The sequence below is a fragment of the Scyliorhinus canicula genome, chromosome 2 (assembly GCF_902713615.1).
Source record: "Scyliorhinus canicula chromosome 2, sScyCan1.1, whole genome shotgun sequence".
NCBI classification, from domain to species: domain Eukaryota; kingdom Metazoa; phylum Chordata; class Chondrichthyes; order Carcharhiniformes; family Scyliorhinidae; genus Scyliorhinus; species Scyliorhinus canicula.
The window spans coordinates 239,926,079-239,942,837 of record NC_052147.1 but is presented as its reverse complement, the minus strand read 5'-3'; the positions used below and the strand labels follow the sequence as shown (position 1 = coordinate 239,942,837).

Here is a 16,759-nt window from a genome sequence, read left to right as displayed (position 1 = left end):
ACTGATCCTGACCACCCAATGGCTCCTGGGTGCCGTTCCGCCTGGTCCACGCTCTTGTGGACCAGCATTGATTGGCACCCAACTGCAGCCTGCATGGGGTGGCCGGTGAATCGAGGGAGGCTGGGAGATCCCAGATAGATACGCCTTCAGTAGGTGTGTGACTTATTTTAGCCCAACTGATCCACTAATGCTCTTTGGCGAAGGAAATCTGCAGCCTGAGGAAGTCTTTGATAAAATGCTGGAGCACATCTTGTGGATGGTACACATTACAGATATATTTGATCCCTCCCATTTTGGGCGGAGTTCCGATTCCAAACCTCGTGGGACTTAGATGAATCCCGCAAGGCATGGAGGCTGCCGGGAAGCCTCTCCTGGGATTCTCTGGCTTTAATTGGCTCAAGTTTGTTTTCACTAATCTCTTCCTCCTATTCACATATATTTTTATTTTATAAATTTAGAGTACCCAATTCATTTTTCCAATTAAGGGGCAATTTAGTGTGTCTCTAATGGTGGCCACCGACTCATCAATTGTTGTAAAAACCCACATGGTTCACCAATGTTCTTTGGGGAAGGAAATCTGCAGCCTGAGGAAATCTTGATGAAATACTGCAGAACATCTTGCGGATGGCACACGTTGCAGGTATGACGCAATGGTGGTAGGGAAAGCCTAAATATTTAAACTGGTGGATGGGCTGACAATCAAGCAGGCTGCTTTGTCCTGGATTGTGTTGAGCTTCTCGAGTGCAATAGCAGTTGTAATCATTCAGGCAAGTGAAAAGTATTCCATCACACTGCTGACTTATGCCTTGTCGATGGCTGCTGCGAGCTTTGGGGAGTCAAGTTATCTGCTAACCTTTAACTTGTTCTTAACCTTTAACTTGTTCTTATAGCTGCAATATTTATGCGACTGGTCATGTGTAGTTTCTGGTCAATTTGATGATGTTGCTGCCACTCAATGCCAAGAGATGGTTTTTGTTATAAATGGTTATCACTTGATAAAAATGTTACTTAGCACTCTTAAACGAAATCTACATGCTGCCCATGACTTTCTTATATGTGAGCTTAGGCTGCTTCATTATTGGATCAGTTATGAATTGAGGTGGACACTGTGCAATCATCAGGGAATATCATCACTTCTGATCATATGATAGAGGGATGGTCATTGATCAAGGAACTAAAGATGGTTCTGCAAAGGACACTGCCCAGAGGAACTCTTGTTTGAGACGATTAGCCTCAACACCCACAATCATCTTCATTTGTGCTAGGTATGATTTCAACCAGCGGAAAGATTGTCCCTTATTACCATATTAACCATTTTAATGCTAATGGACTCCTTGAACCCACATTCAAACAAGAGCTGCTTTGATGTCAAGGGAAATCATTTGTGCCTCACCTCTAGAATTCAGCACTTATATCCATGTTAGGCTTTAAGTTGTAATGAAGACTGGAATGAAGTGGCTTTAGCAAAACCTAAACTGAGCACTAGCGAGCAGGTTATTGGTTGCAATGGTGTTTAATAGATGACCCATTGCATCAGTTTGCTGATGATCAAGAGCAAACTGAAAAGGCAGCAATTGACCAAATTGGATTTGTTCTGAATTTTGATATATCTGGGCATTTTTTCACTTTGTTGGTTAGATACTGGTGTTGTAGCACAGCTAGTTTTACAGCACAAGTCTTCGGCACTACATGTGACTCTGATATTAATGTTGCAATTGTAGAGTAGGACTAAATTAAATTTTGCATTACCTACTATAACATTTTCAAATCCCATGTACAAATTCAAAATACACATTAATTCTAATGATAGACCTTCCAATTTGTTGGAATTTCCATATAACCAAATGCATGTCGACTTCTGGTGGCGCTTGCGAGCAGTCGCGTTGAGAAGAGATTCCCGCAATTCCGCGATATGCTTTTCGGGGGTTACCCCGTTGTTTTAAAAAAAATCTTTCTTCGACCTTTGGAACCTGAGGGACGGGCACGGGTCGGGCCAGTCGGAGCCGGTGAGGAGCCCCGTGGGAGTGTCCGGCGGCCGGAGGAGTAGGGGGCATCGAGCCAGAAATAAGCAGTAGGGGAGGAGCTTGACACGAGGCGAGGCAGTTGAATTCAGGACGCAATGTAGAGGGGGAGCAGAGCACATCAGGTGGCCCCCGCTGAAAATGGATGTTTGAGAAGTTTGAAGTCCGGTCCCGGGGGAAAGAGATTTCTTTATTTTTTTTATTTTAATTTAAAAAAATATTTTATTGTTATTTATTTATTTTAAGATTGAAGAAAGAAGGGGAAAATAATAAGCCGTTAAAGAATGCCAAAAACAGCTGTGAAGAAGGGAGGAAACACTGTTTCGCCGTCAAATGAGAGGACCAGCAAAAGCGCTGACAAGATGGCGGATGCCAGACCGTGTGGTGGGACTGCACTACTTACGGTGGAAAAGGTGACCGAGGTGATGGCTGTGGAGCTGGAGAAACAGCTTGCGAGGCACATGGAGACGTTGAGGAAGGAGATGGCGGTCGCACTGAAATCATTGGTGGAGGAGGCAATCGCCCCGGTAAGGGTAGCTATGGCAAAGACATCGGCTGAGGTGAGAGAACTAGGTTAAACAATGAAGGAAGTGGAGGAGGCTGTGTCGCAGCACAGCGGCCAGCTCACCTCGATAGGGGACGAGCTGTGGAGGGTGGTGGAGGTCATCAGAGGACTCCGAGCAAAGCTCGAGGACTTGGAGAACTGCTCAAGGCGGCAAAATCTGAGAATTGTGAGCTTGGCCGAAGGGTCAGAGGGCTCAAGGCTAACAGAATGCTTCACTAGATGCTGGCGGAGTTGATTGGGGGGGGGTGAAGATCCCTTCCAGTATGAACTAGACCAAACTCATCGGTCGTTAAGGCCGAAACCCAAAGTAAATGAGCCGCCAAGAGCAGTAATTATCTACTTCCATAAAGACCACATGAAGGAGGTGGTGTTAAGCTGGGCGAAGCAGAAGCAGGAGGTGTAGTGGGGTGGTGCTAGAGTTCGGATTTACCAGGACTTGATGGCGGAGTTGGCAAAGAGACGAGCAGCGTTCAGCCGAGTGAAGGCTGCACTGTACAACAAGGACTGCAATTTGGTATGGTATACCCGGCAAAGCTGAGGGTGATATACAACACCAAAGATTTTTATTTGAAACTGTGGAGGCGGTTGAGGCGTTCATGAAGGCAGAAGGCATGCGACAGAAGTGAGGATTGGAGCTGGAAGAGAGATCATGGACAGTGATTGGGGAGCTGGAAAATGTAGAAATGTTATAACTTTCTTTTTATTGACCTGCATTGTAACTTACTTGACTTCACGTTGTTATAGAGTTTAAGTTTGTGTTTTGTTTGATTGGCATTTTTGTTTCCTTTTTTTGTTGTTGCAACGGTTATATGTTATTGAATTGAATTGTATGGGTTAGATTGTTTTTCTTTTTCTTCCCGGACTGGGTGGGAGAGGACGTGGTAGAGTTAAAAAGGGCTGGGTTAGTCAGGTGTTTCACTCTGGATTTGACGGAAGGGCTTGCGGGGTAGCAGTAGTGGTCAGCAAAAGGGTACACTTCCAGATGGAGAAGGTGGTGGCAAATCAGGAGGTTCGGTATGTGATTGTGATGTGGCACAGTGGTTAGCACTGGGACTGTGGTGCTGAGGACCCGGGTTCGAATTCCGGCCCTGGGTCACTCTCCGAGTGGAGTTTGCACACTCTCCCATGTCTGCGTAGGTTTCACCCCCACAGCCCAGAGATGTGCAGGTTAGGTGGATTGGCCACGCTAAATTGCCCCTTAATTGGAAAAAATAATAATTGGGTACTCGAAATTAAAAAAAAAGACATATATGTGATTGTGACAGGGGCGTGGAAGGGAGAGTGGTGGCACTGGCAAGTGTACATAGTCCCAATTGGGACGATGTAGGATTCACGAAGGTGTGTGGGGCCACCACGACTTAGACTCACAAACTGATAGCGGGGGGGGGGCCTAGAACTTGGTGCAGGAGCCAAAATTGGACAGGTCATGGCTGCGCTCGCTAGTCCTGTTGGGGGGGGGGGGGGGGGGGGCGCTGGCTGGGTTAATGGTGGAAATGGGAGGGGTGGACCCTTGGAGGTTGGAGTACTAGTTTTTCTCAGCGGTCCATAAGGTATACTCGCGGATCGACTTTTACTTGGTGGAGAAAGCGCTGCTGACTGGCGTTATGGGGTCGAAGTACCTGGCAATTGCAATATCAGATCATGCTCCGCATTGGGTGGATATGGTACTGGAGAAGGGGGTGGTACAGAGACCAGGGTGGAAACTAGATGTGGGACTGTTGGGGAACTGAGGATTCTGTGACAAAATTGAAAAAGTAATCGAGGAATACGTAGGTTCCAACTACATGGGTGAGGTGTTGAAGGCAGTTGTCTGGGAGGCTCTAAAGATGGTGGTGAGGGGTGAGGTGATATCGTTCAAGGCTAGCTGGACAAGGAGGGGAGGTTAGAGCGTCAGAGGGTAATAGATGAAATGCTAGAGGTAGATAGGAGGTATGCAGACGATGGGGACCCAGCGAGGTTGGAAAAGAGAAAGGAACTACAGGCGAACTTTGACCGACTATCTACCAGGAAGGCGGTATGCCAATTGAGGCGAGCAAGGGATGCAGTTTACGAGCACGGAGAGAAGGCAGGGCAGCTCCGTAGGGAGGCTGCGGCAAGGGAAATTGTGCGGGTGCAGGACAGGGCAGTGAAGTTGGTGTTAGGTCCAGATCAGATTAACAAGGTCTTTAAGAAATTCTATGAAAGGTTGTACAGCTCAGAGCCACCTGGGGGAGACTGGGAGATGCAGGAATTTCTAGATTGGCTGGAGTACCTAAGGTTAGGGGAGGTGGACAGGATTGCATTAGAGGGGGTGTTCGTGGAGCAGCAGATAAAGGATGCAACTGGGAGGATGCAGTTGGGGAAGATGGCAGGGCCGGATGGGTTTCCAGTGGAATATTATTAAAAAATCAAAGATAAGCTGGCACCCCTGATGGTGGGGATGTTTGAGGAGGCGACAGGGAAGGGGGTGTTACCACAAACTTTGGGGCAAGCATCGATTTCCCTGTTGCTTAAAAGAGATAAGGATCCAACGGATTGTGGGCGGTATAGGCCCATATCACTTTTAAACGTGGACCCAAAGATATTGGCGAAGGTACTGGCAGGTAGGCTGGAGGAGTGCCTCCCGATGGGGGAAATCAGAGAGTGTTTGAGAGGGAGGCAGCTCTTTTCAAACATTAGGAGGGTATTGAATGTGGTTATGGCACCGGCAGAGATGGTTGCGGCATTGGACGCCAAGAAAGCATTTGACCGGCAGGTTAGGTGGATTGGCCACGCTAAATTGCCCCTTGATGGCAATTTTGGAGCGGTTTGGGACTGGAGCAAGATTTGTGAACTGGGTAAAGCTACTATATAAGGAGTTGAGGGCAAGTGTCCGCACAAATAACATCAGGTCGGACTACTTTTCTCACCATCGTGGGACTAGGCAGGGATGTCCTATTCCCCCCCTGCTGTTTGCACTCGCGATTGAGCCATTGGCCATCGCATTAAGACGTTTGGGGGTATGGAAAGGGTTAGTGCGGGGCGGATAGAGCATAGGGTGTCCTTATATGCCGATGACTTGTTATTATGCCTGTCGGAGTGGTGTGTGTCAATAGGGGGAATACTGGAACTGCTTTGGGTCTTTCTCGGGGTACAAATTAAATCTAGACAAGAGTGAATATTTTGTGGTGTCTCGGTCGGGGGTGGGGGGCTGCCATTCTGTAGGGCAGTGACTCACTGGGGGTGCAGGTTGCTTGGGATTGCGGGGGTTCTGCAGGTACAACATTTCTAGTTTGGTGGGGAGGGTGAAAGCTGATCTGGCAAGGTGGGATGGTCTCCCTCTGTCACAGGCAAGTCGGGTACAGGCGATTAAAATGAACGTGCTGTCGCAATTTCTGTTTATTTTCCAATGCCTGCCGATTTTCCTGCCAAAGGCATTCTTTAAAATGATTGAAGGGATGATTACCTCGTTCACATGGGGAGGGAATTTCGCCAGAATTAGAAAGGTGCTACTACAGAGAGGAAGGCAGGCAGGGGGTTTGGGTCTTCCAAAACTGGAGTATTATTACTGGGTGGCGAATGTGGAGAAGGTACATGGTAGGTCAGAGGGGTTGACTCCCAGTTAGTCAGAATGGAGAAGAGTTTGTGTTGGGGGTCGGGATTGAAGGCGCTAGCAACAGCGCCACTCCCTGGGGAGATACTCAGGGTGTCTGGTAGTAATAGCTTTGTTGAGAATTTGGAGGCAGTTTTGCCAGCACTTTGGGTTTGGGAGCAGGGTCAAGGGAAATGCTGATTCGGGGGAACCATTGATTTGAGCCAGGGCAGTGGGATGGAAATTTTCAGAGATGGGAATTAAGACACTAAAAGATTAGTTTCTTGGAGGTTGCCTTGAAGGATTGAAGGAGCTGGGAGCGAAGTATGGGCTGGAGTAGGGGGAAATATTTAGATACATGCAGGTTCGAGACTTTTCCAGAAAGAAGATACAGAGCTTCCCGGTAGAGCCGGCCCCCACATTGCTGGAGAAGGTGCTGACGATAGGGTGACTGGAGAAGGGGGTAATCGGCGGTTTACGGGGCTATTTTGGAAGAGGAGAAGGCATTGCTGGATGGGATCAAGGCGAAGTGGGAGGAAGAGTTGGCAGAGGGTATGGAGGAGGGGTTCTGGTATGAGGTGCTCCGGAGGGTGAACGCCTCCACCTCTTGCGCGAGATTGGGGCTGATACAGCTGAAGGTGGTATATAGAGCATACCTCACATGGACGAGGATGAGCCGACTCTTTGAGGGGGTAGAAGGTGTGCATGAACATTGCGCGGGGGGGGGGGGGGGGGGATTTTTAGGGTAATCGCTAAAGTGGTGCACGTGAAACTGGACCCAGGCCCTCGGGAGGCCATTTTCGGGGTGTCGGACCAGCAGGGGTTGGAAACGGGTGCGGAGGCAGATGTTGTAGCCTTCGTCTCGTTGATCACCTGAAGGCAGATTCTGTTGGGATGGAGATCAACCTCTCCATCCTGTGCCCTGGCGTCACGGGGGGACCTGCTGGAATTCCTGACTTTTGAGAAGGTCAATTTTGAACTGAATGGATGGAGGGGTTCTACAATTCATGGGCGTTATTCATTATGCACTTTTGAGAATTGGATTACATCGAACATTGGGAGGGGGTATATGTTAAGGGTGACTATGGGTGATTTCTGATTCCTTTTTGTTATTTGTTTATATTAACATATGGTCTAATGTTTGGGGGTTTGTTGGGAGGATGGGATTGTTGTTATTGATATGGGGATTGACATTGCATTCGTTACTGATTATTGTTTATTGTTGGTAGGTGTAAATTTAGGAGAAAATGTGAAAAAGGAGAATAAAAATCTTAAAAAAAATAACCAAATGCATGTCAATATTGCATACATTCGATCGCGGGACCAAGTGTCCACGCCGTCGTGAACGCCATTGCGTTTCACAACGGTGCAAAATGGGCACGGGCAGTAAGGATTCTGGCCCGCTGGAGTGGTTCACGCCGCTTCAGCCTTACATCCTGGCGTGGACTTGGGGCGGCGCCAACCTGCGCATGCGCAGTGACGAAGCGCCAACCGATGCTTGCACGGTAGACTCATGGAACACTCTGGCCCCAACGCAACATGTCGCGGGGGTTCTGGAGCCGGAAGCGCAACAAAGTAGGCCCGGTGGGGGAAAGAGGCCTGCCCGCCGATCGGTGGGCCCCGCTAGCGGGCCAGACCCCATCGGAGGCCCCCCCCGGTGAAGGAGAGCTTTTCCCCCCCAACAGGCCGTTCCCCGACCCTTCGCGCAGAGTTCCCGCTGGCAGTGACCAGGGGTTAACGGCGCCGGCGGGACTCTGCCGTTTCCGCGCGGCGCATTGGGGCCGGCGAGTTGGCGGCTCGGCCGCGGACAGCGGCCCACGACGCGCCAAACACGGCGATTCTCCACATCTCGGAGAATCGCGTGCCGGCGTCGGGGAGGCGTGGCGCAGTTGCGGCGATTCTCCAGCCCGGCGCGGGGCTGGGAGAATCGCGCCCTCGATGGTGTGGTTATCCACAGGTGAGATTTTACTGAAGTGTACCCATTGCCAGAATGGTTTTTAAAGAGTGGTCAGCATGCTGGGGCAGGAAGTGGGACCCCTCTGCAATATTGCCAGAAGGAGGCATTCATTAAAAGTTAACAGGGTTACCATTGACCCAGAAACTGAACTGGGCCAGCAATATAAATATGGCGGCTAAAACAGGTCAGAGGCTGGAAATTATGTGGTAACTCTCCTCCTGATTACCCAAAGCTTGTTCCCGATCTACAAAGCACAAGTCAGCAGTGCAATGGAATACTTTAATAATCACCAAATGATCCAGAGATAGTCTTTCATGGCATGGAGCTTAACAGTACAGCTGCTTTGTCTGACTTCAGCTGCAACACACTGAAAAACAAAACCAAAAACACAGACACACCCAAGCTTTTGTCAAAGTGAAACTAAAAAGCAGAACCAGAGCTCAGCTCCTCCCACACTCTGACATCACTGCAGTAACATGAGCAGCCAAACATTTCTTAAACGACATTCTCATGACACTATCCAGGACAAAACGGCCTACTCTATTGTTCCCTCCCATCCACCACATTAAACATTCACTCCCTCCACCACCAACATACAACGGCAGCAGTGTGTACAATCTACAAGTTGCACTGCAGAAAATCACTGAGGTTCCTTTGGCAGCACCTTCTAAACAAGTAATCTCTACCATCTAGAAGAACAAGGGCCACACACCATCCTGATTGGACTATATTGCTATTCCTTCACTAACGGCAGGTTAAAATACTGGGGCTCCCTTCCTAACAGCACTGTGGGTTTACTTATGCCTTATGGAATGCAGTTCAATAAGGTCGCACACCACCAGCTTCGCAAGGGCAATTAGCCATGGGCAATAAATGCTGGACTAGCTAGCGATGCCTACAAACCATGAATAATTTTTAAAAATGGTGGGGGAGGTGACCAATTCAGTACAGCGGCAGACCTTCTATGCTGCCAGTTCAATCAGATGGCCAGCCGTTTTGGGCATTTGGCAGTAACACTGAGAAGGGTGGCCACTGTGAGGCATCAAGGGGAATTTGAGGTACCCTCGAAAGGGTTAGCGTTCAATGAATGTGTATGTGGGCCAAGCATTTAGGGTTTGGACACGCGGTTCAACAATAGCTTTGGGGCAATCTCCGCACAGCTCACAGCTTCCTCAGAAAGCACTGGCAAAATGCCTGTGGCCAAGGAATGTTATCCTGAATTAGACCGCAAATCATTCAAATTGACTGCCCACCTCCATCTGGCAGACAGCTGTGCCTCTGTCTTTCCCACCGCTGGTAAATTTTCAAAATTGTACAACTGCATTGGGGAGCTGTTCTGATGCAGATCCCAAGCATTTTGCCAGATCCGCTGACTCAGTTTGCACCACCCAGGGACTTGTAAGATTCCACCACATGCATCAGTGCATGGAGATAGCAGTGTACGTATGCTGTTAACCATTGAAATGAGAGAATGTTGATAGGTTTGACAGCATCAGGATTAAATCATATGAACAGCTCTGAATATTTTACATAACATAGCATTTTTAAAAAAAATGTCAACCCTCCCAGAAGTTTTAAGGTTCTCATCATTTTAATCTGAAGATAATTATAGATGTGGACAGATGTAACCGCAAACAGTTGTACAGGAAAATTTAACGAGTAAACTGTGGTTATTGTACAACATGCAACCATAGTTGTTCTTACCATTCAAATAAATTACAGAGTATACTGTGTAGCTGTTAGCCTTACCAAAAAACATGGGTATGTCAAGCTTGTCTTCTCGGTCAACTTTTCTTTTAATCATGACTATGTAGATGGCATACAACACTGCTCCTGTTAATGACCACAATGAGCCTGCAATGAAAAAAAACATTTAGGCTATAGAAATACTAAAACAAAAAATTGGGTTTTAAAGAGGCTCTCCATTCATCCTAACCTTTAAGATCAGTCCCACACCCGAGATTAGTCTCCAACTAATGTTCAGGTTGTATGGGCATCCTGTTCCCAACCACTGCCAATTCTATATTTGACCGGATACATAAAATAATCACCTAATTAAATTGATGGCCATTTAAACTTTCTTTCATAGTCAAGCCTGCAAAGTGATGCTATCATTTTGGTTGCCTGATGTTTGCTCCACTGATCCACGGAATTCAATGGAATTGAATATTGGACATGACGTATAATGGTTGACAAAAGTGCTTCCATCCATTTTGTGGCTTTGCCCTCATCCAATTTCATACCCAGTGTCTCTGAAAAGTATTTAACTTTGATGGGGGTAACAGGTTAATCAAGGTAATGCAGTAGATATATATATGGATCTTTGGAAGGTAATCCACAGAATGTCACATGGGAGGCTTATGCGGCTTATTAAGAAAATTGAAGCTGATGAAATTAAATCGAACATGGTAGTATGGATTCACAATTGGCCCAGTGACAGGACGCAAAGAGAGGTGGGGATTGGATATTTTGGAGACTGGGAGAGGTTTTGCTGGAAGGTTCCCAAGGATCAGTTTTGGATCAGATATCTTTTCAATAAATAATTTTCATAAACAACTTAAATCAGATGTAGGAAGCAGCATTATAACATCACATAAACTTAGCAAAATGGTAGATTGTGAAAAAGAATAAAAGGTTAGTATCAGGAATGGTGACCATGAAACCATGGATTGTCATAAGAACCCATCTGGTTCACAGATATCCTCTTGGGAAAGAAATCTGTTATCCTTACCTGGTCTGGTCTACATGTGATTCCAGACCTACAGAAATTTGGTTGGCTCTTTAGAACATAGAACAGTACAGCACAGAACAGGCCCTTCGGCCCTCAATGTTGTGCCGAGCCATGATCACCCTATTCAAACCCACATATCCACCCTATACCCGTAACCCAACAACCCCCCCCTTAACCTTACATTTATTAGGACACTACGGGCAATTTAGCATGGCCAATCCACCTAACTCGCACATCTTTGGACTGTGGGAGGAAACCGGAGCACCCGGAGGAAACCCACGCACACAGGGGGAGGACGTGCAGACTCCACACAGACAGTGACCCTGCCGGGAATCGAACCTGGGACCACTGGAGCTGTGAAGCATTGATGCTAACCACCATGCTACCGTGAGGCCCCACCGTTACTGCCCTCTACTCTGAAATGAATTAGCAAATCACTTAGTTGTATTCAAGGTAGCTAACAAATACTTTCTCAAAGATATTTGAGATAGGCAATAAATGCTGACCATGCTGGCGACACACATATTCTGTGAAAGACTTTAAAAAATGGATCATTACACCTTCAGAATGTGGAGATGCCCCGTTGGACTGGGGTGGGCACAGTAAGAAGTCTTACAACACCATGTTAAAGTCCAGCAGATTTATTTCGAATCACTAGCTTTCAGAGCGCAGCTCCTTCCTCAGATTCACCTGTGGAAGGAGCTGCACTCTGAAAGCTAGTGATTCAAAACAAACCTGTTGGACTTTAACAAGGTGTTGTAAGACTTATTACTGAGCTTTCAGAATGACACAGGTGCCCATATACACAAACCTTTAATGCTTGTACAACAAATTGATATGCTGGTTAAAAACACGTACTTGGGCTTAAAAATAGAGGACTAGAATTCAAAAGCAAAGTGATCATGCTATAAATTTAGAAATCACTGGCTGGGCCTTAGTTGCAATATTGTGGCCAACTCTGGGCACCACACTTCAGGAAAGGGTACAGAGGTGGCTTAACAGTTTGTTACCAGGAATGAGGGTCTTCAGCTATGAAGGGAAGTTGTAAAAGTTGTAAAAGTTAGGGCTGTTCTCCTTAGAAAAGATTAGCAGGTGACCAAATAGAAACTTCCAAGCTAAGGAAAGATTTTGAGAAAACTAAACATTATTTCTTCTGGTAAATGGGTCAATAACTAGAGATCATAGATTCAAAATTGTTCGACAAAATATCCAGAGGGAAATGAGGATTTTCTCCCCCCCGCCCCGCCGCCGGGGAAATGAGGAATTTCTCCCCCACCATCCCCATTGGTTTGTCAGGATCTGGAATGATCCACCTGGAATGGTGGTGAAAACAGATTCCATTATTAATTTTAAAAAGAGTTGGACAGGTACTTGAGGATGAGGAATTTACAGGATTATAGACAAAAATGCAGATGTGTGACAAAATACACCGTTCTTTCAAAATAGCCAGCATAGGCACAACAGGCTGAATGGTTTACTTTGGTGCAATAAGTTTCTATGATTCTAACGTGTCAATAATGCCAGACAGGTAGATTTGTTTTTCAATTATTACAGCGATACTGAAGCAGTCCACGGACAAGTTCCAGGCTTGGGCTGAAAAATGTTGGTTATCATACGTAGAACAAGTGGCAAATACTAATCATCTCCAAGATAAGATGGCCCAACCAGCTCCCAATGTCCTTCAATAAAATGCCAAGTCCCTCACTATCAACCTTTCAGGTCACCAATGGCCAGAATCTTAATTGAACTGCCATGTGAAGAGCAGGGCAAAGGAAAGATACTCTATGACACATCTGGGGCGGGATTCTCCGCCAGTGGGATTCTCTGTTTTGCTGGTGCCCGGGGGTTTACAGACGGTGTGGGGCTGCTCCACAATGAGAAACCCCATTGACTGGCCGGCGAAACGGGTCGGAGCAGAAATGTGGCGCGGCAGGGCGGAGAATCCAGCCCTGATGTTTAAAAGCCTTTTCACCACTTAGAAAGCTCAATTCAGAACTGTGACAGAACACTTGTTTTTATTTGCATCCACCCTATCAGCTTGGTACCATCTAGATCAGCTCTTCTGCCACTATATTTAATATCTACCTTCTCCATTACCATTGTAATATAATTACTGTATGTATGATTTATTTATGTATGATTTACAAGATACACTGCAGCACTCACCAAGAGCACTCACCGAGATCACTTCAATAGTGTTTCCCAAACCCAATGAGCTCTACCATAAAGAAATAGGACAGCTATGTTGTAGTAACACTAAGCTCGCCTGAAGGTAAACTACATCTTGTTTTAGACACGTATTGCTTTTCTTTCATCATTGATGGGTCAATATCCTGGAAGCCCTTAATCAATATAATTGTGGTAATGTCATTAGCACAAAGAATACAAGGGTTTATACATCACATATATCGTTTCTTTCTTGATAAATAGGGAAGGGAAATAAATAAGGCAGTGTGGAGATTAAATCTAAAAAACAGCCGAATACGGAGGGCATTCAATGCAAAATGTTAAATATGGGCATAGTTCAATATATAAGCACTCTATGACGGTGGTGTTACAGGACAAGCTACATGTCAATTTATCAAAATTTATATTGGAAAGCGGCTATCGGAACTCTACGTAAAACTTAAAATGAAAGCAGTTAATTTTTTTTATTGCGCAACACATTTGCATTTCACTTGAACATTACTTTCAGCTCGCTTACACATAGAAATTTATTTTTAGAAATTTCTAAGAGGAAGTATTTAAAAACTAACTGAACTTTTACAAGATAGCTTCTGTTCAACTGATAATTCAAAAAAGCTGTATTAAAGACATTAATGGCATGGGGGGGGGGGGGGGGGGGGAAGCTGTATTAAAGGTTAGAATCATGAATCTTTAAAGTTATACAGGGCATATTCTGGTGTTTTCCAGAACTATTTTTATTAAATAACTTGAGCTAACTCTTGTTCCGATAAGAGAGTCAGGAAGCATAGTAGTGTAAAGGAGCCAAGTTAACAGTTCTACAAAAATCAGCTATCAATCCAGGGTATGACACTAATCTGTGGTTTATGGTAATTCAGTTCATATAATTCAGTTCATATACATGTTTAGTCTGAGAAATGTCTGCCAGTTCCTCCGATAATGTGTCAGCAGTTTTCAAACAAGATGGGGAAAAATATTAATCAAGAGATTTTTTAATTGACTTGATAGGGAATTTCTTCTGAGATTCTATGATTTAGATTGCTGTCAGTTTGCAAAATACTGTGCCAATCCAATTTATTAAAGACACAACATAAAAATTGCAATACAGGTCATACAACCCAACAATTCTTTGCTGGGTGTTCATGCAATTTCCATTTATTATCTACAAATTCATAAACCTCTACTGTCTTCTCAGAGGTCACACCTCGCACTTAATGATTCTCATTTTACTGATCTGCTCATAGGATCATGCTGAAGATTTACTGACACAAAATGTTAACTGTTTTTCTTTGCACAGATACTGCCAGATTTGAGCATTTCCAGTATTTTATCTTTTTTATTTCAAATTTCCAGCATTCCCATTAGTTTTGTTCTCATTACGATTATACACTATTAATTTTACTTTAAACAAAAATGCCTAATACTGCTTCCTTGCTTCTCTTACCCATGTCAAAACTTTTCTTTCTGCTGTTGTTTTTAAATAATACCCATTACCCACTCCCATGTTTTCTTGTTCCGTTTATTTCCAACCATTTTGGAAATATCTGCACTTAAGACAGAATTATTAGCGATTCCACAAAAATTTCAACTATGCTACAATGGCTTTGATGAAATCAAAAATTCTTTGACTGCTACCACATTTAAGCAAAGAGTCTTCAAAGTTTAAACAGAAATTTTACATAATAGTCTTGATATTGTTTGCACTACACAGAAAAACAAAAGTAAATCAGAACAACAGAACGGTAATAAAACAATAAATTTGGTAAAATAGGAAATCTAGATTGATGAGTTCCAACACTGGAACGAATTCTTCAGTTGACTGGCCTATGGTATGATCTATAAATAGGCAACAGATCTGACCAAATTAAAAAGTTGAATAACTAAGAGGTCTATTTTAGATTTCAAGCAGAAGTAGCAAGGCCCAAAACAAAGAATACAGGAGAAGGCAGTATATATTGTCAGATTAGCACAAGACTGCAAGAAATAATTATTGTCAACAAGGGGTATTTGAGATCGAGACAGAACAGGACTTCTAACAGCGTTGGACTCATGAATCCATTGGGTTCATGGGGAAATAATATGATTGAATATCGATTAACTTTAATCTCCTGGTATAATGATGGCATTTCCGATCCTGGAAACTTACCTAGGGATGCAACACACACTCCTAGGATGGTTGACGATATGTCCCACCTTGCTGTCACGTGGGCATTAAGGAAAGAAGAACCAGGTTGTTAGAAATGTGACAAATACTAAGCAATGGGGTGTTCATATGGACATGGGGCAACACCTTGAGGATGCAGCTTCTGCAATTCAAATCCATGCAAAGCATAATTGATGATCAAAGTTTAGGGACTAGCACCCAATTCTCTATATCCAGGCTATCAACACTAAACCTGTATCTCAGTGCCTTCCATTGTTGTCTCAGTACAGTGCTCTTCAGAAATGCAGTACATTATTGCACTGTCGCAGTATGGTTTGTGAATACTCTGCAAACTGAAAACACTCGAGCAGATAGGTTTCTGGAAAAATCTAAGAAGCACTGGCGGACTGCAGCTTCATAGAAGCTTAGAGATGGTGTCTGTATATTGTTCATTAGTACTAACATACGTTCATAAAATTAAAGTACAAACACAACTAGAAATTAAATAAAGAAAAACAGAAAAAGCATCAGGAGATGAAGCACAGATCATTGGAGAAAACAAGGCACAACAGCTGATTACAATCAACAGCGAGCATTAGCTTAATTTAAAGTTCAGGGCTGATCATTTTCTGGCATATTCATGATGAAATCACACAATCAATTACAGTGCCAATCATGCCTTGATTAGCTGGAGAATAAGTTCTGATGCATTAGCATATAAATTTGGATTAGTTGCATCCAGCTGAGGTGGTTTAACCTTGAAAAATTAGGACATTAAATGGGCTGTATTACAATATCAAATGCTGGAGCTAGTGCAGAATAAACAGGAATTGTGTTATTGTTTGAATTCTATTACAATAAATAATTTGACAAAATTTTCTTAAGCAAAATTTGGAAACATTGCACATTAAAAAAACATTGTTCTTGTGAGTTAGGTTTTAAATAGTACCTTGAGGTGCACCATGTAAATAATATTACACTTCTAAAAGGATGCAACTTTGAAAGGGAGGTGATACCTGAGGAGAGGGAATAATTTACAATGGGGGCCAGAAATGAAAGTTTTATGGCAAGCAAATTAATGGGAATGGGGTTTAGTAAGGACGAAGTGAGAGATTACATGAGGGGAAATGGGTGAGAAATTTCAGGGCTAGGGCAGGAAGGAATCAAAGGAATAGTTTGACACCGTGAGCAAGGACAAGGAATACAGGTAGCTGAACATGTCATTTTAACCTTTGGGAAGAAGATATCTAACAGCTCCTCCCACTTTGTCAGAAAGAGTCAAGTGAGGCTGAGATTTAAGCAGTAAAGAAGTTGGAGATGGGGGTATCTTTGCTCTTTGCGATGATCCTGAAGTGGCCTCAGCAGAACACAGTGATGCCTGATAGTACTGGTTATCAGCCAGGTCCAATGATGGACATCTAAACATTCCTCTCAATGTACTGCTTGATTTGGTTCCATATTCACATGTTTTAGAAATTAATACTTTAACTTCTAGGAATATATACTTCTCTTTCTTCCATCTGTTCCCTCACTATCCCAATTAACAAATAAGGAACTTAAAATCTCCTATCAAAATAATGTTGTTATTCCTACTAATTTTTTGAATTT

At 44.3% G+C, this 16,759-nt stretch overlaps 1 protein-coding gene across 10 annotated transcripts in view; it reads right to left on the bottom strand.

Moving 5' to 3' along the window:
- LOC119962054 (solute carrier family 35 member F5-like) overlaps nt 1–16,759 on the bottom strand; it is a 200,273-nt gene that overhangs the window by 42,236 nt on the left and 141,278 nt on the right. For 8 of the 10 annotated variants that reach the window (XM_038789851.1, XM_038789846.1, XM_038789854.1 and 5 more), the window contains 2 exons: nt 15,155–15,205; nt 9,843–9,947 (listed from right to left, as the gene is read on the bottom strand). In XM_038789851.1, the coding sequence (XP_038645779.1) occupies nt 9,843–9,947; nt 15,155–15,205 (156 nt within the window). The remainder of the gene's footprint in view (nt 1–9,842; nt 9,948–15,154; nt 15,206–16,759) is intronic. The other 2 variants (XM_038789856.1, XM_038789857.1) reach the window with 1 other exon arrangement.